The 23,077-nt window shown below is 41.4% G+C and overlaps 1 protein-coding gene across 3 annotated transcripts in view; it reads left to right on the top strand.

Annotated features, from left to right (window-relative positions):
- pomgnt1 (protein O-linked mannose N-acetylglucosaminyltransferase 1 (beta 1,2-)) overlaps positions 1–23,077 on the top strand; it is a 57,026-nt gene that overhangs the window by 21,791 nt on the left and 12,158 nt on the right. For all 3 annotated transcript variants that reach the window (XM_068037098.1, XM_068037097.1, XM_068037096.1), the window contains exons 4-14: positions 955–1,020; positions 3,776–3,889; positions 11,373–11,490; positions 11,654–11,752; positions 13,148–13,275; positions 14,586–14,656; positions 16,002–16,077; positions 17,037–17,120; positions 17,563–17,604; positions 19,614–19,672; positions 19,890–19,962. In XM_068037098.1, coding sequence (XP_067893199.1) covers positions 955–1,020; positions 3,776–3,889; positions 11,373–11,490; positions 11,654–11,752; positions 13,148–13,275; positions 14,586–14,656; positions 16,002–16,077; positions 17,037–17,120; positions 17,563–17,604; positions 19,614–19,672; positions 19,890–19,962 — 930 coding nt within the window. The remainder of the gene's footprint in view (positions 1–954; positions 1,021–3,775; positions 3,890–11,372; positions 11,491–11,653; positions 11,753–13,147; positions 13,276–14,585; positions 14,657–16,001; positions 16,078–17,036; positions 17,121–17,562; positions 17,605–19,613; positions 19,673–19,889; positions 19,963–23,077) is intronic.

Genomic DNA, 23,077 nt, shown 5'->3' with positions numbered 1-23,077 from the left:
TGAGTTGATGGGAATTTCTTAAAAACAGTAGTATTTCATATATGTATTTGCCAAGTGAAGTAAATCAATATTGGACAATGCAACACTTTTGGGTTCTGCCAATTGTTCCCAAGTTAGATATAGCATAACAGATTAAGGAAACCTGATCGAGTGTCCTAATGAAATACTGAGGGCCATACAACATACTGGGAATTTTTCTTGTCCTCTTCAGCTACCTTTTGCAAAATTGCCAGTAGTTTTGCAGTGTCAACCCGGCTCCTAGTGTGTGGGTTTGTTGCCTGTACTCATTTCACATCAGATTCTTACTGATTTAAGAGAAGCGATGTTGCCTTGTCAGTCTTGTCTGGAATTGAATAGTGCTGTGAATAAAAACAACTGATCTAAACCATTGTGTTGCACAGTACCTTTTTAAACTTATTTTAGTATGGCCAAAATAAGTATGAGTGCAGTAGCTATTGAGGATTGGCCAATGGGAGGAGGCATTTTGGTTGTTGGTGTTTCAGTTTTTCTGCTGTTTCTAATTTTGCTATGGAGCCAGTGTATAGCTGCCTGCAGGTGTCATTCCTGTCATCTGTTGCAAATAAAAGCTGAACCACTTCTTTCATTCCATGAAGTATACCTATTTTATACTGTAAAATAAGCATTTGACTTTTTTAAAAGAAATTAGTAATCAAATTATAGAGTCATGATGTGTGCTTATTCTGCATTTTCGCTGAAGGATTTTTTTTAAAAACCTAATCCTATCATTGAGCATGGCAAATGATTGAAAAGATGGTGCAGAGTGCTTACTTATTGGCAGCCTGTCATGAAGGACAGACTGTTCATTCAAGTTGTGATCTGAGTTGTGAATCTATTTTCCCAGTCACTTGGGAGGTGGTTGGGGAGTGCTCAGTTATGCAGCGTTTCCTTACTTATTGCTTCAGTTAATGCACTTTCATATTTTTACCATTATAGGTCCTTGAGGATGAAGTTAAAGAACAGGGTCGAGGAATACATGTTATTGTTTTGAACCAAGCTACAGTGAGTACTCTGCGATAAGGCTGTGAAACTTCATCCACACGTACCAGCATTTTGCACCTAGTTTCAAACACTATTGGGGTATACATGACACAATTGAGACACCATGTAATGCTCTTTTGATTACAACAGGCAATACATATCAACTAATTCGAGAGAACGCTGTTTGCATTTCACCCTGCACACCAAAGGAAATGTAAGAAAGCCTTGGTTTTTTTTTCTGAACAATGCAAATTATAGAGCAGTACGATAGAAGTTTATAAAATTATGAAGGGCTGGATAGGAGCAGATAGGGTAGACAGAAGCAGACTGTTTCCAGTAGTTAATTCATGAATTCGGGGCTATGTGATGATACTTAGTAGCTTTGGTGGACATCCGATCTTTTCTAGTAGTCTGACGAGGTCAAAGGCTTTGGTGAGATCAATGAAAGCAACGTAGAGGGGCATCTGTTGTTCGCGGCATTTCTCCTGTAGCTGGCGAAGGGAGAACAGCATGTCAATGGTGGATCTCTCTGCTCGAAAGCCACACTGTGCCTCAGGGTACACACGCTCAGCCTCATCAGACCCCTTTCCTATCCTGAGTGGCGTGAAACAGGGCTGTGTTCTTGCACCTACACTGTTTGGGATCTCATCCCTGCTGCTCTCTCATGCGTTCAAGTCCTTGGAAGAAGGAATTTTCCTCCACACAAGATCAGGGGGCAGGTTGTTCAACCTTGCCCGTCTAAGAGCGAAGTCCAAAGTACGGAAAGTCCTCATCAGGGAACTCCTCTTTGCTGACAATGCTGCTTTAACATCTCACACTGAAGAGTGCCTGCAGAGTCTCATCGACAGGTTTGCGGTTGCCTGCAATGAATTTGGCCTATCCATCAGCCTCAAGAAAACGAACATCATGGGGCAGGACGTCAGAAATGCTCCATCCATCAATATCGGCGACCACGCTCTGGAAGTGGTTCAAGAGTTCACCTACCTTGGCTCAACTATCACCAGTAACCTGTCTCTCGATGCAGAAATCAACAAGCGCATGGGAAAGGCTTCCACTGCTATGTCCAGACTGGCCAAGAGAGTGTGGGAAAATGGCGTGCTGACACGGAACACAAAAGTCCGAGTGTATCAAGCCTGTATCCTCAGTACCTTGCTCTACAGCAGCGAGGCCTGGACAACGTATGTCAGCCAAGAGCGACGTCTCAATTCATTCCATCTTTGCTGCCTCTGGAGAATCTTGGCATCAGGTGGCAGGACCGCATCTCCAACACAGTAGTCCTCGAGGCGGCCAACATCCCCAGCACATACACCCTACTGAGCCAGCGGCGCTTGAGGTGGCTTGACCATGTGAGCTGCATGGAAGATGGCAGGATCCCCAAGGACACATTGTACAGCGAGCTCGTCACTGGTATCAGACCCACCGGCCATCCATGTCTCCGCTTTAAAGATGTCTGCAAACGCGACATGAAGTCCTGTGACTTTGATCACAAGTCGTGGGAGTCAGTTGCCAGTGATCGCCAGAGCTGGCGGGCAGCCATAAAGGCGGGGCTAAAGTGTGGCAAGTCGAAGAGACTTAGTTGGCAGGAAAAAAGGCAGAAGCGCAAAGGGAGAGACAACTGTGTAACAGCCCCGACAGCCAATTTTATCTGCAGCACCTGTGGAAGAGTCTGTCACCCTAGAATTGGCCTTTATAGCCACTCCAGGCTTCACAAACCACTGACCACCTCTAGGCGGTTACCCATTGTCTCTCGAGACAAGGAGGCCAAAGAAGAAGAAGAGTGGTTATGTATACAGGATTAAATCGAAGATTCTGAACAGAGGGTCAATGAAAATTGTGAGGCTGTAGAATTCACTTCCAGGTTTAAGTGGTTGAGGCAGAAACTGTCAACATTCAAGATTAAGTTTGATAGGTTTTGAAGAATAGGCGAATAAAGGGATCATAGGTACAGGTGGGTAAATTTTATTAGAATTATTGCTCATCTGGAGGATGAATGCTGCCAGGGACTGGTTGAACCTGTTTCCATGTTGTAACTTCTGGATTACTATGTTCACACTCTCAGACAGTTTGATCACCAAACTCCTTTCCGAGATGATGGTATTAGTGTTAGTAAGTTAGTAACGTGGTGAAATAGAAAAATAGATTTCATAAGATACTTTTATGAAAGTAGAAATTTCATTTTCATATAGTATCTATCACATCCTCAGGATGTTCTCAAAATAATTCATAACCAATGAGTTCCTTTTGATGTGTAGTCATTGTTGAGATAGATTCTTGAGCAGTGCCAGAACCATGACCTTTGGCAGCAATGCAAATACTACATGCTTGACTTGTAATCAAAACAGTCACTACAGGGCGCAGGTCCCAACAGTAGAATTCTTGAATTTCATTTTGGAGACTCAAAATTATCTTCTACATACATTAGACTTATTTTGCTGAAAGAAAAATAATTAAAAACAGTTGGGAAATAAGTGGCTGCGGTAAATATTATACTGAGTGGGCCTTAATGAAAATGAACACGTTTTCCAGATGCAGGAAGAAACTTTCCAGAATCGCTTCACTTTCGCACATTTTGCCTTTCAAATAAGTGCATTTATGGTGTAGTCAGTCTGTAGTTGACTGAGAGACGGTCAGTAAAATTAGTACGTTCCGATGTATATCCTAGACTGCTAGATGATTTTAAATCTTTAAAGTGTAAATATTGTTTGAAATCTTAAATAGCTTTCTGCAAGTACAAGTGGCTGTAATGATGCTAGTGAATTATTCTTTTTCTGAACAGGGTCATGTGATGGCTAAGCGTGTGTTTGATACCTATTCACCCCACGAAGATGAAGCAATGATTCTGTTCTTAAATATGGTCTCTCGTGGAAGAATCCTTCTCTTTAGTATCAAGGTCAGAGCAGTCTCACATACTCCAGAAATACATCGAGGAGACTAGAGAGCTGTGCAAGCAGTTGGCTTTTGTTTGACATTTTAATTTTATTTGAGAGGTGTTCAATTTAAACTTATCAAGTGAACAAAAAGAACAGTCTCCAGAGATTTGCAAGGTCAGGAACACCTGAAGAAAGTGACATAAATTAGCACATTCAAATATTTACATTGGAAAATGTATGTTAGTGAGATTGGTTATAAAAACACTGGGATCAGTTCCCTACTAAATCCTGTAAGGTTTATTAATTAAAGGCCACCAGACTAATTTTCAGTCCCTCACCTGAACTCCATGTCCAGGAACTGTTTGGGAATCCACTGTCCATGTCTAAGAAAGTACTAGATGCCTTCATTTAACTTGCTTGAACTGTCTCTCATCAATCAGTCCAAATTATATTAATATTTATATTACCAGCCCCTTATGAATGAATGAGCTGACCTCTTGTCAAAGTCACCAGAGAAATCCAAACCATGAAATTGTGAACTAACATTTATCAGATTTTTGATGCAATTAGAAACATCATAATTGTAAACAGTAAGCATCCTCAATTTAGATGGCCATTATTAATGACAGAATTAATAAATGCAGGTGCAAAGGCAATTCAAGCGTATCGTAGTAACTGAGTATTAGCTTAAATTGGGCTTTGTACATAGCTGACAAGTTCACTCTTTTGAGTAGATAATCCATTTGATAGATTTAACCCTCTAGTTCAGTGTGTTGCTGATGAGCTCACAACAAAGAACAGTACAGCACAGGAACAGGCCATTCGGCCCTCCAAGCCTGCGCCAATCATGCTGCCTGTCTAAACTAAAACCTTCTGCATTTCCGGGGTCCGTATCCCTCTATTTCCATCCTATTAATGTATTTGTCAAGATGCTTCTTAACCTTCGCTATCGTACCTGCTTCCACCACCTCCCCCGGCAGCAAGTTCCAGGCACTCACCACCCTCTGTGTAAAAAAAAACTTGCCTCGCACATCCCCACTGAACTTTGCCCCTCGCACCTTAAACCTATGTTCCCTAGTAACTGACTCTTCCACCCTGGGAAAAAGCTTCTGACTATCCACTCTGTCCATGCCACTCATAACTTTGTAAACCTCTATCAGGTCGCCCCTCCACCTCCGTCGTTCCAGTGAAAACAATCCGAGTTTATCCAACCTCTCCTCATAGCTAATGCCCTCCAGACCCGGCAACATCCTGGTAAACCTCCTCTGTACCCTCTCCAAAGTCTCCACGTCCTTCTGGTAGTGTGGCGACCAGAATTGTACGCAATATTCCAAGTGTGGCCTAACTAAGGTTCTGTACAGCTGCGGCATGACTTGCCAATTTTTATACTCAATGCCCGACCGATGAAGGCAAGCATGCCATATGCCTTCTTGACTACCTTATCCACCTGTGTTCCCACTTTCAGTGATCTGTGGACCTGTACACCCAGATCTCTCTGCCTGTCGATACTCCTAAGGGTTCCGCCATTTACTGTATACTTCCCACCTGTATTAGACCTTCCAAAATGCATTACCTCACATTTGTCCGGATTAAACTCCATCTGCCATTTCTCCACCCAAGTCTCCAATCAATCTATATCCTGCTGTATCCTCTGACAATCCTCATCACTATCCGCAACTCCACCAACCTTTGTGTCGTCCGCAAACTTACTAATCAGACCAGCTACATTTTCCTCCAAATCATTTATATATACTACAAACAGCAAAGGTCCCAGCACTGATCCCTGCGGAACACCACTAGTCACAGCCCTCCATTCAGAAAAGCACCCTTCCACTGCTACCCTCTGTCTTCCATGACCGAGCCAGTTCTGTATCCATCTTGCCAGCTCACCTCTGATCCCATGTGACCTCACCTTTTGTACCAGTCTGCCATGAGGGACTTTGTCAAAGGCTTTACTGAAATCCATGTAGACAACATCCACCGCCCTTCCTTCATCAATCATCTTCGTCACTTGCTCAAAAAACTCGATCAAGTTAGTGAGACACGACCTCCCCTTCACAAAACCATGCTGCCTCTCGCTAATAAGTCCATTTGTTTCCAAATGGGAGTAAATCCTGTCCCGAAGAATCCTCTCCAATAATTTCCCTATCACTGATGTAAGGCTCACTGGCCTGTAATTTCCTGGATTATCCTTGCTACCCTTCTGAAACAAAGGAACAACATTGGCTATTCTCCAGTCCTCTGGGACCTCACCTATAGTCAATGACGATGCAAAGATTTCTGTCATGGCCCCAGCAATTTCCTCCCTTGCCTCCCTCAGTATTCTGGGGTAGATCCCATCAGGCCCTGGGGACTTATCTACCTTAATGTTTTTCAAGACGCCCAACAACACCTTTTTGATATCGACATGACCCAGACTATCTACACTCCATTCCCTGGACTCATCATCCACCAAGTCCTTCTCTTTGGTGAATACTGATGCAAAGTACTCATTTAGTACCTCACCCATTTCCTCTGGCTCCACACATAGATTCCCTCCTCAGTCCTTGAGTGGGCCAACCCTTTCCCTGGCTACCCTCTTGCTCTTTATATACGTATAAAAAGCCTTGGGATTCTCCTTAATCCTGTTTGCCAATGACTTTTCATGACCCCTTTTAGCCCTCCTGACTCCTTGCTTAAGTTCCTTCCTACTTTCTTTATATTCCTCAAGGGATTCGTCTGTTCCCAGCCTTCTAGTCCTTACGAATGCTTCCTTTTTCTTTTTGACTAGGCTCACAATATCCCTCGTTATCCAAGGTTCCCGAAACTTTCCAAACTTATCCTTCATCCTCACAGGAACATGCCGGTCCTTGATTCTAATCAACTGAAGTTTGAAAGACTCCCACATGTCAGATGTTGATTTACCCTCAAACAGCCGTGCCCAATCTAAATTCTTCAGTTCCTGCCTAATATTGTTATAATTAGCCTTCCCCCAATTTAGCACCTGCACCCGAGGACTACTCTTATCCTTATCCACAAGTACCTTAAAGCTTACGGAATTATGGTCACTGTTCCTGAAATGCTCCCCTACTGAAACTTCGACCACCTGTCCGGGCTCATTCCCTAATGTCAGGTCCAGTACGGCCCCTTCCCTAGTTGGACTATCTACGTATTGTTTCAAGAAGCCCTCCTGGATGCTCCTTACAAATGCTGCCCCATCCAAGCCCCTAGCACTAAGTGAGTCCCAGTCAATATAGGGGAAGTTAAAATCACCCATCACAACAACCCTGTTGCTTTTACATCTTTCCAAAATCTGTCTACATATCTGCTCCTCTATCTCCCGCTGGCTGTTGGGAGGCCTGTAGTAAACCCCCAACATTGTGACTGCGCCCTTCCTATTCCTGAGGTCTACCCATATTGCCTCGCTGCATGAGCCCTCCGAAGTGTCCTCCCGCAGTACAGCTGTGATATTCTCCTTAACCAGTAATGCAACTCCCCCACCCCTTTTACATCCCCCTCTATCCCACCTGAAGCATCTAAATCCCGGAACGTTTAGTTGGCAATCCTGTCCTTTCCTCAACCAAGTCTCTGTAATAGCAACAACATCATAGTTCTCAGTACTAATCCAAGCTCTAAGTTCATCTGCCTTACCTGTTATACTTCTGGCGTTGAAACAAATACACTTCAGACCACCAGTCCCGCTGTGCTCAGCAACATCTCCCTGTCTGCTCTTCCTCTCAGTCTTACTGGCCTTATTCACTGGTTCCCCCTCAGTTATTTCACCTGCTGACCTACTGCTCTGGTTCCCACCCCCCTGCCACACTAGTTTAAACACTCCCAAGTGATGCTAGCAAACATTGCAGCCAGGATATTCGTGCCCCTCCAGTTTAGGTGCAACCCATCCTTGTACAGGTCCCACCTGTCCCAGAAGAGATCCCAATGATCCAGATATCTGAAACCCTCTCTCCTACACCAGCTGTTTAGCCACGTGTTTAGCTGCACTATCTTCCTATTTCTAGCCTCACTGGCACGTGGCACAGGGAGTAAACCCGAGATTACAACCCTAGAGCTCCTGTTTTTTAACTTACTACCTAACTCCCTGAACTCCCCCTGCAGGACCTTGTCACTCTTCCTGCCTATGTCGTTAGTACCAATGTGTACCACAACCTCGGGCTGTTCACTCTCCCCCTTCAGAATGTCTCCTGCCTGTTCAGAGATATCCTTGACCCTGGCACCAGGGAGGCAACATACCATCCTGGAGTCTCTTTCACGTCCACAGAAGCGCCTGTCTGTGCCACTGACTATAGAGTCTCCTATAACTATTGCTCTTCTGCGCTTTGTCCCTCCCTGCTGAACAACAGAGCCAGCTGTGGTGCCACTGCTCTGGCTGCTGCTGTTGTTTTCCCCTGATAGGCCATCCCCCCCAACAGTATCCAAAATGGTATACTTGTTAGAGAGGGGGACAGCCACAGGGGATTCCTGCACTGACTGCCTGCCCCTTCTAGTGGTCACCCATCTGTCTGCCTGCACCTTGGGTGTAACCACGTCTCTTAAACTCCTGTCTATGATGCTTTCCGCCACCTGCATGCTCCTAAGTGCATCCAATTGCTGCTCCAACCAATCCATGTGGTCTGTGAGGAGCTGCAGTTGGTACACTTCCTGCAGATGTAGTTTGCCAACTTTGGTAAAGATTTCTCGATCTTGTACAGTTTCATTTCTGAGTTATATTGATGGTTTGCCTCCCTCTGTGATGCTTGGGTCTGCCTCTGGGATGTCAGTATAATTTGTATCTGTCATCATAATCTTTTAGTGATCTTCAGATGTCTTCTCTCGGTAACACTGGCTTTGTTTCTGTTCTCTTAACTTCTTACATACCAGTAACACACTGAATATTTTGCCTGTCTCTGGCTAGAGTAGTTCTTGAACTTCTCTGAACTCCTGTAATCACAATTACTCTTTCCTCACTGCCCCTCCCCCATCTCTCGGTTGCTCCCCTTGCTCTGCCTCCATCATTCTCTCCTGTCGTGCTCTTCCCTGCTCGCACACTTTCTTACACAACTTCTATGCATCTTCTCTGATCTTGCCAAGAACACCATCTTTTTATACATTGGATTCTTCAATTAGCTCTTTTTTGATGTAATTTTAACTAATCGTATGATGCACCTTGTTGCCCTTATTTGGTGATAATACCTTGGATGCATATCATGTACTTAAAAAGAGCAAATTTTCTTTTACTTGAGAAAAGCCAGATCTGATTATTTGTAAAAGCTTCTGAAAACAGTAGTGGTCAGACAATCTAAATCTGGTTTAGTTATAAGACTCAAATGTGATTACAGTCATTTGCTGCTGAGACTGCTATGTAGAAAGAGGCCACAAATTCAAAATGATGCCTTTCATTTGCATGTATTTTGAGTGAAGGAAAGTGTTATAACTGGAACTTAAAGACTTAGTTCTTTGCAGTGAACAGATTTGGTGTACATCTTTCACACCCCCTGGCTATAGTTGTTTCTATTGTTTTTCTTATACATCCTTGTCTTTTAACTGACCCAAAAGCAATTCAAACTGGACTTCTACCAGGTCTCAGTTTGAAACTGTAACTTGAACCATTCCATTTTGTACAGCAATGTCACAGTTTTTATCACTAATAGGTCTTTTGTATAATTTCCAGAAATCTATTGGACTTACACCTGTGAGGTTAAAATACTGAGATGTGTAACATGAACAACGAATGATGATTGAAGTTCAAACCCTGTACTCCTACCCAACAGGCTTTCATTTTATTTTGCCAGCGAACCATGAGATTCGCTTGTTCATTCTCCTTGCTTTAATCCTGGCCAATACCTTGTTATACAGATGAGATTATCCAGCAGAGGGTGCTGCACACTAATAATGTCACATGCTCAATGTTTAAACTAAATTTAATTTGAACTAGTAAGGTGCCCTGTCCTAAAAAGTAAACTTGAATGTTTTGTATGTAACTGAAAGTTGTACTCTAGCTTGTTTCTCAAACTCATTAATGTAATTGCAGATTCCCTTATTGTTTGTCCTTTCAGTGCAAGTTCCTCCACTTGGCAATTTGATCAATGGATGTAACCCGATAATTCTAAATGGGGGGAGAAGAATTGGGGATATCTATGCACTAGAATTTATTCAAGAAAATTATTGCCCTTTTACATCAAGTAAGTTATTGGGTTAGGGGGTCTTTTTGTTTTATTGTTCAGATGCCCAAGTTTTCATAAAGGATCCTACATTAGGTGCCAATTTCTACCACACTCTTGGTGTGAGTTCACAAACGACACTAGTTGAGGTGTAGACGTTCCAGATTGGGTTTAATGCCCAGACTGACTTTCTGTTGACACAGGGTGTGGGAAGAGAAGAGATTACGTAAAGGTTGCATGAAAGACTTCTGTTTGATCTCTATGCTTGTAGTTATCACTCTGTTTGGGAATTGAGCAGTGCCATTCTCTTGTTTTTAAAATTTTCAGTTTTGGATTTATTCTTCTTGCCCCATCCAATCTTGAGCTGCAGGAAAGGAAACAATTTTTTTGGAAGGTAGAAATAGAGGAGGGGAAATTGGTACCTGTACAGATGTGAACATTAAGGTCACATATGCTCATCTTAATTGCAAGCAAAAATAAAATCTTTGGTTAGTGCTAAATTAGGAGAACAAGAAGATAGAAAATTGCCCTATCGTAGGCCCTTGATGTCTGCCTGATGTGATCTCGGGTCTTCTCAAACTCGTTTGCAAATCAGTCTTGAACTAGGGACACAGTCTCAGAATACGAGATAGCCATTTAAGACTGAGATGAGGAGGAATTTCTTCCCTCAGAGAGTGGTGAATCTTTGGCATTGCCTACCCCAGAGGGCTGTGGAAGCTCAATCACTGAGCATGTTCAAGACAGAAATTGATAGATATCTGGATACTAATGACATCAAGGGATATGGGGATAGCGTGAAAAAGTGGCGTTGAGGTAGATGATCAGCCATGATCTAGTTGAATGGCGGAGCAGTCGTGATGTATATTCCTAAACTTTAAGTCTAAACAATTAAAATCAAAGCTCTCAGTTGAGTATATTTATACCCCTTATCCCCTCCCCCAGCAGCTGTACCAGATATAATTTCATTTTTTTACTCCTTGTACCTTGGATGTTCTTTTCAGTCTGCAGTGGCTTAATATTTTCAAATAATCTTGTTTTATAAAGCAAGATTTTATAAATTTAACAAATTTATTTTCCTAATGCACTCCCCCAAACTCTTGAAGGACTTTCACAGTTCAAGCATACAGAAATACGTCGAAGAAAACCCAGTCTCTTGGGATAGGTGCAGTGTATATCCACAAACAAGTGACATTGTACAGAGAGCATAAGGGAAAAAAATTGGCCATGGTGGTTGTTGGGATGTGACTCTGAGGTTAAATATCATTTATATTGCTGTGTTCTATTCAACATTTCATTTTTTCTTTACTTGTCGATGAGTTCACTGCAGGAAAGAACTAACCTTTTTTCCCCACATTTTCTGGTTCAGGATGAGGGATCCTTCCATCTGAAAGACACAGCCAAAAGCCTACTTAAAGGACTGGGTAGTCAGATTGCCTCATCGTTAAGTTGGCGAGACATGTGGACTTTTGTGGTAAAGAAAGGAGGTGCAGTTTTTGTACATTTGTATGAAAATCTTCAATTTACTGCTATAAGCAAATGTTAAAATGATTTTTTCAAGAATAAAAAGGTGAACATTTGTAGGTAGATGTCCCATTGAGATTTTCTTGAAATCTGAGTTTGTGAAGTATACGACATTTTTATTTTTAGGTCAAGTATATGGTGAAAAACATTCAAAGTCTCCAGCCTTGGCCACCTGGGGAGATCCTGTTTTATTGAAGACTGAAGTTCAGCTAACCTCGGCTGAAGGTGGGTTTTTAACATTTCATGTTTTTTAAAATATATATGATCTAAGGCTCACTGCAGTCCATTGTAATTCTCTTCTTGCAACTTCCATTATCTTATTAATCAGTGATAAATAAAATGATAAAAGCCTTTGGGAAATTTTAGATAAATGTTCATGAAACCATAATAAAAGCTTTGGTATTTTAAAAAAATAATTTGCGAAACTAAACTGAAGGGCCAACACCCAGAGTGCAGTGTACCATCCCAGTTGAAGCATATGGCAAGTTGAGCACATTCTTCACCATTGTACCCCCTCACCCAGTGACAAGGAATCTGGCTGGGATTTTACAGGGAAAAAGCAGACGGCGATGGCGAAGAAGGGGCTGTAAGATCGCGTGAGATGGCATCAGGTCGGACTGACTTCATCGCGATGGCAAATCACATGGGGACTCTGCTCACATTTTGAAAACAAGCAACTAAATGGTAGAGATGATTAAGGAGGCAATTGAAACTGACTTTATGGGCCCCTCCAAGTTTTTCTAGTTGCGCACGATGCCACAGGCGTCAGAGCCTCGGCAGCTTTTAAAGGGTAGCAACGGAGCGGCAGCTGTTGGTGTTGCTGTACTTGGTAGCAGTGCAGTGAGGCATTTCACTTTCGTTGCAAGGAAGGAGTAGGGCAACCATTTATTTGCGGTCAAGACCTTCTTGAGTTATTCATCATGCCAGGGGACTCGCTGGAAAGGGGCCTGCGAAGGGGGTGGGATTGGTAGCATTTCAGCACCCACTGGAAGGGTGCCCTGTTGTAGCACAGGGCCCAGGTGGCATGGACATTGTGCAGGCTGATGGGGTTCCTTGGTTGGAGGATGCAGGGGTCTGGTTGCTGGCTGAATAGGGTAGTCGTTGGTTACAGGTTTCCTGCTGGCCAGTTTAATCCAGGGTTCAGGTGCTGGCAGCCCTTTAAACATACCCCAGCACTTCATTCCGTGTCAGCTGATGATATGGCTGCTGCCTCCAGCCGCTGAGTGGTTGGCTGCCCTACCTGCTGCCATTAATTGGCCTCTTTAACCTTTTGCCTATCCATGGACACTGGGGTCAAAACAGGGACTTAACTTTAATTTTTTTCAAGACTCTGGTGTTATTTAATGGGGTTACATCACTGTAAAAGCATATATTCTTACTACTTTTATATTAAATGATGAACTACATTTTCTTTTCAAAGTACTTTTTCATATATTGTTTAATTACATAAGGACTACTGAGATGTCCCTCATGTGGTTAGAGGTATATTTTTTTTTAAATAGCAGTTAGCAGGTTCTGAAGGAAATAAATGGCAATGTATTCCAAATCAATTCTTTGGTGAGGGATACCACTGAAGATTAACAAGTATCTGTTAAAGGTTTGTGTGCATTTCTTTTGAAGATGCCGAGTGTCGCTGGGCAGACACCAATGCCAATCGGAGGAGGAAGACTTTCTGTAGCAAAGTGGAAGGATATGGGAGCATCTGTAGCTGTAAGGATCCAGCACCTATTGAATTTAACCCAGAGCCTGTAAGTTTATTTCTCTTGAACTGCTTCATCACCTGATGTTTTCACTATATTCAGTCAAACAATCAGCTGATTCCACGTGGCTGTTATGGTTGCAGTGAGCTTGGTATGATGACTGCATCAGCTGCAGCTGGTCTGTGTGGAATTGAACAGATTGCCTGATATAATGTGATTTATTCAGTGAACAATCTTGACTTGTTGATCAACCAGTTGAACGTGTCATCCTAGCGGATGCTTCCGTTCAATGCTTCGAGAAATTCAACTCGACATGTGTCATCTGATCGTCTCCATCTGAAGTGTAGGTATCCATAGATGAGAGAGTGAATTTAAAAAAAAAGACCTAGCTGAGAACGAAGCTGGAAAAATATTCATGGGCTCTTTCTATAGACAGTTGACACATTAAACTGACTTGGTGCAATTTTATCTTTCAAGCGTTCTCTCTTCCTTTCTTCCCACCCCTTTCCCTTACCTCTCTGCGTTTTAAGGAAGCATGTCCATAATGAAACAACTCTGGTTGGGAATCCAGAGGAGAATTGTGAGCGTGACCCTTGTCCTCCCACTCTATGATGTTACAGTTGGGTTAATTTATAATTTTAGAGAATTTTTCCATTTCTTTTGAAAGCTGCTTATCTTCATATCAGTTTCATGAAATCTGCCCAACTTGCAGAATCTTGCAGAAAGCACAACTCCTTATCTGTTTTCCTTAATTGGTCCCATCTTCCATCTCTAGTAATCCCTCTGTAGACAAATTAAACTCCACTGACAGGCAGCTCTGTTGCTGCAAGTTACAGCTTCAGACTTTGGATTGTCACTCAGTCCCTAGACTTTTCGATTATAAAATATTTGGGCAGTGCATTGTAATAGCAGTGAAAGGAGTTTGATTCATATGCTGCTAAATTACTATCTCTATCACGCTGCAATGTGGTGCCATAAAATGCAGGAGAGACATTTGCCAGGAAAGTTATTTCTGTAGCATAGGTGAGCGATTCCTACTGGCCGGATCTGAGTAGCAGTGAGATCGACCTGGCAGCACATTAGCTGCAGGGAATTTTTGCTGCGTTTGGGGAAAGAGAATAGGTAGAAAAACTAATGCTTGCTTTCTCTTGATATGAGACAAGTAAAATATTGGGCAGAGATGTAAGAATGATTTATTCAGATCCAACAAGAGGAATGGGAGATGAGAATTTATATGTTAATATAAGCCAAAATATCAGGACTGTTGCAGATTATCATCTGGTGAAATTTAAATTCCAATTGCAATGGGAACCTCAGTAACTGGAGTAAAATTTCTGTGTCGCGTTATATTTTCGCAGTTAAAAGATAACAAAGTTTATGATGTTCCAGTGGCGGTGATAGCTGGTAACAGGCCTAACTACCTTTACAGGTGAGATTTGGGGTTTAGCATATAGATTGTGCTGTTGAAGTTGTTACTTTTGGCTATACTTCAAGTCTGTAAAATGATGTATTACTCCCTTTTGTATGTTTACTGTGTATAGTCTTTTGAGCTCTGCAATTCTTTAATATTCTACTCAAGCGCAAAGCTAGCAATTAATGCTTTTTGCAAAGTAAAGCTACTTTCCCAGGGTAACAGACATTGTTAACATTTTTTCCTTTTTGTATTTGATTAATTTTGTTTTTATGCTTACAATAAATATAACATTGATCTTTACTTAAGTTATTTCTTTACGAGACACTTGATCTGAACAGTTCTAAACAGTGGATACATTACAACTTCCAGTCACTGGCCAAATTGGGGGTGAAATGTAACCAAAGTATTCTTTTTATAATTTGTGTACAGTAATAAAAGTGGGATCTGATAAGGAAAAAAAAAATCAGTGGGAAAGTCCAGAATGACTGGGTATGTCTAAAGCTGCTTTAAAGAGGACTGGTACAGAATTATTTTGGACTGAACCACTAGAAGTCACTGCAAATGACTCCATAGGAGGTCATTACTAATACACAAATGGTCCACCCAAACTGTTATGTGCAATTACAACTGGAAACTAAATCAGCATCTGGTTTGTCACGTCAGTGGGGCATTTAGAATCCTTGGTACCCACCTCTAGTCTACTGGTAGGCACTGCATGGTCACTCTCCAAGGGTACCTGAGCAAAGACTGATGTAGGCGATGTTCAATGAAGTGTTCTTTTTTTCCACAAATTTTGGAAGAAGATTAAGATCTGCCCCTATTCATCAAAAAGACCATCCAAATAAATGGTCTGGTACTACTTACACCTGAAACAGAGAAGGAGAAGAGGAGATTTAGTAAGTGATTTTATAATTATGTAAGTTTTAATGGGGCAACTGGGGAAATTTATTTCTTCCACTTGGGAGTCTGTGATGAGGGGTCATCAATTTAAAATTACCACAGAGAGGCTAAAGAGAAATTCCTCTATGCAGCATTGTTGCAGCTTTGAATGTATTGGCGTGGGGAGTTGAGACAGAGACCATTGCATTTTGAGGGAAAACTCAGTGTTAGAAGTGGAGGAAGATTCAGAGCTATGGGCACAATACAGGGCAGTGGGTCTGATTTTGGATTGTTTCAGCAGAAAGCTAGGCCCAGCTGGTTGCCTATTATGCTGTAAACTTCAATGGGTCAATAAGTAAATGGTAAGAAATGTTGTCCATTTTTAATCTGTTTATATCGCCTAACGGTTTACTTACTCACCTAATAGGGAGATGACATGCATGAATAACTGGTCTTGAATGAAACTTTTCCTTTTCTGCAGAATGTTGCGCTCATTACTGTCTGCACAGGGTGTGAACCCGGAGATGATTATTGTCTTCATAGATGGTTACTATGAGGTAAGAAGTTACTAGTGTTTATTATTAATAGACTTCTTGCAAAAATCAAATTCTCTTCGAAAAATGAAAAAAACTACACAGAATTTGAATTACATATGAACATATGATTTAGGAGTGGGAATAGGCCATTCGGCCCCTTCAAGCCCGCTCACTGTTCAATAAGATAATGGTTGATCTGATTGTGGCCTCGACTGCACTTTCCCGTCTACCCCGATACCCTTTGACTCCCTTGTTAGTCAAGAATTTATCTACCTCTGCCTTAAAAATATTACATGACCCTGCCTCCACCGCTCTCTGGGGAAGTGAGTTCCAAAGACACGCAATCCTCTGAGAGAAAAAATTTCTCCTCATCTCCGTCTTTAATGGGTGACCCCTTATTTTTAAATTGTGTCCCCTAGTTCTGGTCTCTCTCACAAGGGAAAACATCCTTTCAGCATCCACCCTGTCAAGTCTCCTCAGGATCTTTATATGTTTCAATAAGATCAGCTCTCATTCCTCAAAACTCCGATGAATACAGACCCAACCTATCCAACTTTTCTTCATAAGATAACCGCCCCCCCCCCTCCCCCCACAAATCCCAGAATTATTTTTCTTTTGGAGGTCACTACTAATACACTTAAACTGTTATGTGCAAATATAAATTAAAAACAAAAGCATCATCTAGTTTGTTGCATCAGTGAATAACCCAGGATGCTTCAGCTGTAACATTGTTTGTTCATTCCTGTCTTGCCAGCATGAATAGTATCTGCTCTAATTCAGGTGCACTTCCCTCAATGTTCAGCCTACAATGCCCCAAAAATATTGTTCATGTTTCTGGAACTTTTTTTGACATTTAAAATAGAGTGGTTTGTGATGCATATATTGAAGCCTTCAAAAGAAGAAAATGTATTTTAAAATAAATTACCATATGTATATACAAGTCTGAGGTACTTTGTTACTGAAATCTTTTTCTTCATTAGGAGCCAATGGATGTGGTGGAGCTCTTTGGCTTGAAAGGTGTTCAGCACACGCCCATTAGTATTAAGAATGCTCGAGTTTCTCAGGTATCAGTTTCAAGTTTCTGCAATCTGGCTGCCTTCTGGGTTTTACCATTTTCGTCCTCTGCTAGCAAAGTGCAATTAGAATTCTTTTTCTCAGTAATAATGTTTCCTGATGGATAGTTTAAAGGTGAAAAGAAGTACATAGAAGTCAGAATACAGAAACTGGTATGTGTCGGCATTTAAGCTCCATATGATGACAAGACATTTCAGTTTTAAACTATAGTGGGATAGAATCATTTACAGTGGATGAAATGGCCACTGTGGGAATCCTGAATCAGACACACTTTTCTTTGACTTCACCTTTGTACAAACAGTGTTTCTCTGTGTTCCATCTGCATTAACTAGAGCATCAGTGATTTGAGGTATCACAATTGGTCTAAATACATATCGAACTTACATCACAATCACATTTCTTTTCTAATTTTTTTATTCTTCATACATGCAGCACTACAAAGCCAGTTTGACTGCTACATTCAATTTACACCCGGTAAGCAATGTAACACCTCTCATTGAGGTGAGGTTTTTAAAATGAAAACTGCTTTATTGCTCTTAGTGTTTCAACAATACTGTTTAATATTTATAATAAAGATCGTAGGAAAACTTGGATTTTGATGATTTGTGGAATCTGTTTTCACCTTTTCCAACTAAAGCTGTTTGGTCTGTCATGTGGGACAAAACCATAGAAATGTACATCATAGAAGGACGCCATTTGTTCACCATGTCTATGCTGACTCTGCGAGAACAACTCAAAAGTAATTCCACTGTTCTGTTCCCTCTGCGTAGTCCTATATATTTCATTGCTTCAAATATTTATCCAGTTTATCCAAGTTTCCTTTAAAAGGTGAAGTGGTCTATACCCCAACTACTCCCTGTGGTAAAGCATACTATGCACCATCAACTCACTGCATTAGAAATAAAATCTCCTACCCCTTTCCTCTTGTTATTCTTGGTACTTTTAAGTTGATGACCTCACATCACTGAATTCCGAGCCTGTCTTTTTTTTATTCAGTCTATCAAAACACTTAATTTTAAAAACTATATCATCTCTTGGCCTTCTGTGCTCCAGTCGAAATAGTCCCGCTGTCTCAAACTCTCCTCATAACCATAGTTTTCCATCTGTGCTGTATGCACTAATGTCCTTTCTATAATAGTAACCCAAATCTATACACTTAACTCTAACTATGGCATAACTAATGTTTGATACAAATTTATTATTAGTTCTTTCTGTGTAATCTGTGCCCTTATTTATAGAACCAAAATGCCTTTAGCTTTTTTAATAACTTTATCTACCCGCACTAGCGTTTTCAGGGAATTATGTATTTGATCCTTCAGATGTCTATGCTCATCCAAACCTATTGGTGTTTTTCAATCAAGTGTATGCTCCTGTTCCTTGTTTTTTTTCTCTCAAAAATATCACCCCTCACAAATCCATATGAAATTATATCTTCCTATTTCCCTGTTCTGCTTACTGTCTTATCTTCCTGATAATTACAGTGCTCCTCACTGTTTGCCAAACCCCTACTTTTGTGTCATCAGCAAATTGAGATTTTATTCCCTCTACCCAAGTCTTCAACTATATATACTGAGAACAAAAGTGAACCAAGTACTAGACTCCTGGGGTACAGCATTTCAAGCTTCTCCAGTTTGGGCAACACCCACTTACACTAACTTTGTTTCCTGTTTGACAACACAATTTCTTCATGTATCAGTGGATCAGGCATAATACGTCTGCCCAGCTAATATGATTGTATCAGATCCATTCCCCTCTTGAACTTTGCCATTTCCTAGTTTCGTATTCTTATCTTTGACTCTTTTCATTATAATTTGTACTGAGCCTAACTATACACTGATCATTTTTCCAGTTGTTCTCCTGCTTTAATCCTTTGTTTGCCCTATTTATTTTCCAGAATTAAATTAAGCAATGCTTTGTTCCTTGTTGGGCTAGAAACCTATGAATCTAGGAAACATTCTTATTGGATGAATGGATGAATTCTTAAAAAAAAACTATTCCTCTTTGATCACATACATTATTTTTGTTCCAGTCTATTATGGGGTAGTTAATACCACCAATATTATTGCCCTATTATTCTTGCATTTCTTTGAATTGTCTGGATATCTTCCCCTACCTCTCCCCCTCACCCCTCTCTGTATCTCATTTCCACTCTCTGGTGCCCTGTAATGTCCACCAAGACCTGTACCATCTCCCTTCCAATTTCTTAATTCTAGATGAGTCATGTCTGACCTCCTCAGCTATACATAAAAAATCCATAGGTAACCTTCCAATGTCCTGGCCTACATTCATCCTTCAATCAACAACATTGAAATAAATGATCAGTATCCAGGACCAAAAAGGAGAGAGATTTGACTTTTTTTTGAAACATGGTTAAATTACTATAAAAATGAAACTTTAAAGTAGCATCTTTTAACATTTTTTTTTTAATTAGTTTATCATCGCATGGAATTAAAATATTTATTTTTGGCATGGTACCTTTTTAGGATGCAAAGTTTACTGTGGTACTGGAGGAAGACTTGGATATCTCAGTGGACTTCTTCAGGTCAGTACAAAGTGCCAGTCTTCCCCACCCTATTTCTAGCTAAAGAGAGCCATTAAACTAAGCATTGTAAAATATTGCTTTATTTATAGTTGTTAGATTAAATTTGCTAATCTTGTAGAACAGTTGACTTTGTACATTTGCTGCATGATTACATCAAATTCTTAACTGTATCGATAGCCAATTACCCCTTATTGAATCAATTTTATTCTCATGTTAGTTTTCTCAGCCAAACAATTCACTTACTTGAAGATGATGAGAGTTTATACTGCATATCTGCTTGGAATGATCAGGTAAGGCATTGCTCACTTCTGTTTGGACCTATGAACACACATGGATTTTGAGAGTATTTTGGGGCTTTTGCTTTGCATATACAGCTAACATATTACACTTGACATGGAGGTTCCTGATGATGCTAAAAGCAGTTTTTTAAAAATGGTCAAAATTCAGTTTCATTTATCACTGTGAAATTCAATGGTCAAAATTCAGTTTCATTTATCACTGTGAAATTCAATGGTCAAAATTCAGTTTCATTTATCACTGTGAAATTTTTCATTTTGATCAAAAGAAAAACCGATTAATTCCCAACTATGCTTGGACATATCAAGAGGTTCATATCTAGTCTGGTATTGAGCCATATAGACCAAGAAGGTCCCTTCGGTTCCTGCTGCATGCTGTGTTAGGTGATCTCTGTCATGGGTGGAACTACAACATCCTGGGGTTACCATTGACCAGAAACTGAACTGGAGCCGCCGCATAAATACTGTGGCTACCAGAGCAGGTCGGAGGCTAGGAATTCTGTGGCAAGTAACCCACCTTCTGTCTCCCCAATGCATGTCCACCATCTACAAGGCACTAGTCAGGAGTGTGATGGAATACTCTTCACGTGCCTGGATGGGTGCAGCTCCAACAACGCTCAAGAAACTCAACACCATCCAGGACAAAGCAGCCCGCTTGATTGGCACCCCACCCACCAACTTCAACATTGACTCCCTTCACTACCGTTGCACAGTGGAAGCAATGTGTACCATCTACAAGATGCACTGTAGCAACTCACCAAGGCTTCTTCAACAGCACCTTCGACCTTTAACACCTTGAAGGACAAGAGCAGCAGATGCATGGGAGCACCACCACCTGCAGGTTTCCCTCCAAGCTACGCGCCATCCTGTCCCGTCACTGGGTAAAAATCCTGGAACTCCCTTCCTAACAGCACTGTTGGTGTACCTATGCCCCAAGGACTGCAGCAGTTCAAGAAGGCAGCTCACCACCACCTTTGAGGGCAATTAGCGATGGGCAATAAATGCTGTCTTAACCAGCGACACCCACCTTTGGAAAGAGAAAAGTTATCCCTCTCTTGATCGCTGTCCTGTGAAAACTCAAACTGTGTGTGTGTGAATGCTGGGTGGGGACAGGTCAGGCTCAATTGTTATGCTCCCAACAGTTAACAAGCCTGTGGATTCTTGCCATCTCCCATTGAAAAATTGGCTTTTAAGTGAGGGAAAAGGGAGGAGTATAAATTACATAAAAATCCCTAGAGAATAAATACATCTGTTGTATGACAAGTCTGTCATTTGTGTAACACATCGAAGATCAGTATTATTTTTTTTAAATGTTAAGCTCAGACAGATTACTGTGCTTTCATTTTATATATGACTGCTATGTTCCTCGCTCTGTAGAACTGACATCCTTGTTTCATGTGTACTGAGTTTTATATTAAGTATATATCTAGACACGATAATATAGATTGGTGGCTATGAAAATTGTGTTCTTAAGTTCTGGTTAGAGGAAAAAGCTGTAGTAGGCCTCTGTTCTGCTAAAACTGCCTACTGCTCCAAAATCAGCCTGGGAATAAAGATAACCTTGGGCTTTTAATTAAGTCCCCATTACCATAAGCCCTAAATCCCTCTTCCCTTATCCCTTTCCTCTACTAATAAATGAAAGGAGTTCATTTATTTAATGTTACCAAGATAGAGCCCATCATTTCAGCTGCTTCTGCTGTTTTCCACTTCCAGTCCCCAGTATTTACTGTAAACTAGCTCTGAACCCTCTCTATCTCCCACCTCTTTCAGTGCCACCTCAAGCTAAACTTATCCACGAGATTTTCTTCCTGCTCCTTCGATCAAATTCTCATTAATCTCCTGTCACCTAATTTCCTTTTCTGGCCTCTATGCTAGCCGACATTGTAAATAGTTTCCTCTTCTCGGGCGCTGTTCTAACCCCGCACCCATCCCCTCCCCCCACGCCTTCCCACTCTCCTCCAAAACATCCAGCATCAGCTTCCTCAAAAATAAAACACATCCTCAATCCCTCTCTTTACATCTGTCCACCCTTTCTTCTCTAGTCCTTGAATGTCTCCTCCCAGATCCATGCACACCCATCTTTCCCACAGCTCTCTGTTTGAATCCCACCACTCAGATTTCATCTCTCCCATAGCAGCCCTAACCAAAGTAACCGATGTTCTCTATTACAGTTGGGTCATTATTCCTCCTCAGTTGCCCTGCAGCCTTTGACACTGTTGACCAAACCATTCTCATTGAACTCTCATTCAAACCATTGTTCAACTTTGTGGGACTATCCTAGCTTGGTTGCACTCTTGTCTGTCTGATTGTAGCCAGAGCATCTCTTCTAATGGCTTCTCTTTCCACTCCTGCAACATCATCTCTGGCTTCCCCCGAGGATTGAATCATAGTTCCCTTTCCTCTTCCTTGCCTACATGCCATCCCTTGGCAACATTATCTGCAGACACAAATACACTGGCACTCAGCTCTACCTCTTGAACCATCTCTCTTCACCCCTTCACTATCTCACTACTTGTCCAACATTTGGTCTTGGATGAGGCATAATTTCCTCTAGCTAGATATTGGAAAAGCAAAGCCGTCACCTTTGACCTCCATCAGGAACTATACCTTTTTCACCTTCTACATTCCTCCTCTTGGCCAGTATCAGATTGAACCAGATTGTGCACATCCTTAGCGTCCTATTTTAAGTTTAGTTCTGCCCCTCTATCCTATCCATCACAAAGACTACCTACTTCCACTGCCATAATATTGCTTGGGCCCCAACCTCAGTCCATCTAAAAACCTCATGACCATCCCTTTACGCCCTTACCCCTTCCTATTTCTGTAAACTTCTACAGTGTAATAACCCATCTTCCCCTTTCCTTGGTCCTCCAAATGTTCAATTCCTCTGTCTCTGGTACCTTATGTGTCTATCTCTTCCTCTCCCCTTTGCCCAACTAATTAGGGCTTATTTCTTTAGATGCCTGACCCCACACTTTGAAATTCTCCCCATAAACCTCTTTGTCTCCTTCTCATCCTTTTTAAGATCGTGTTCAAAATCTGCATCTGATCAAGCTTTTGATTACCATCAGTATGCATTCTTTTGGCAATGCATTTTGAATACCTCAAT

The sequence above is a fragment of the Heterodontus francisci genome, chromosome 8 (assembly GCF_036365525.1).
Source record: "Heterodontus francisci isolate sHetFra1 chromosome 8, sHetFra1.hap1, whole genome shotgun sequence".
Lineage (NCBI taxonomy): Eukaryota > Metazoa > Chordata > Chondrichthyes > Heterodontiformes > Heterodontidae > Heterodontus > Heterodontus francisci.
The sequence above is the reverse complement of the archived record's forward strand: the minus strand, read 5'-3'. Positions and strand labels throughout refer to the sequence as shown.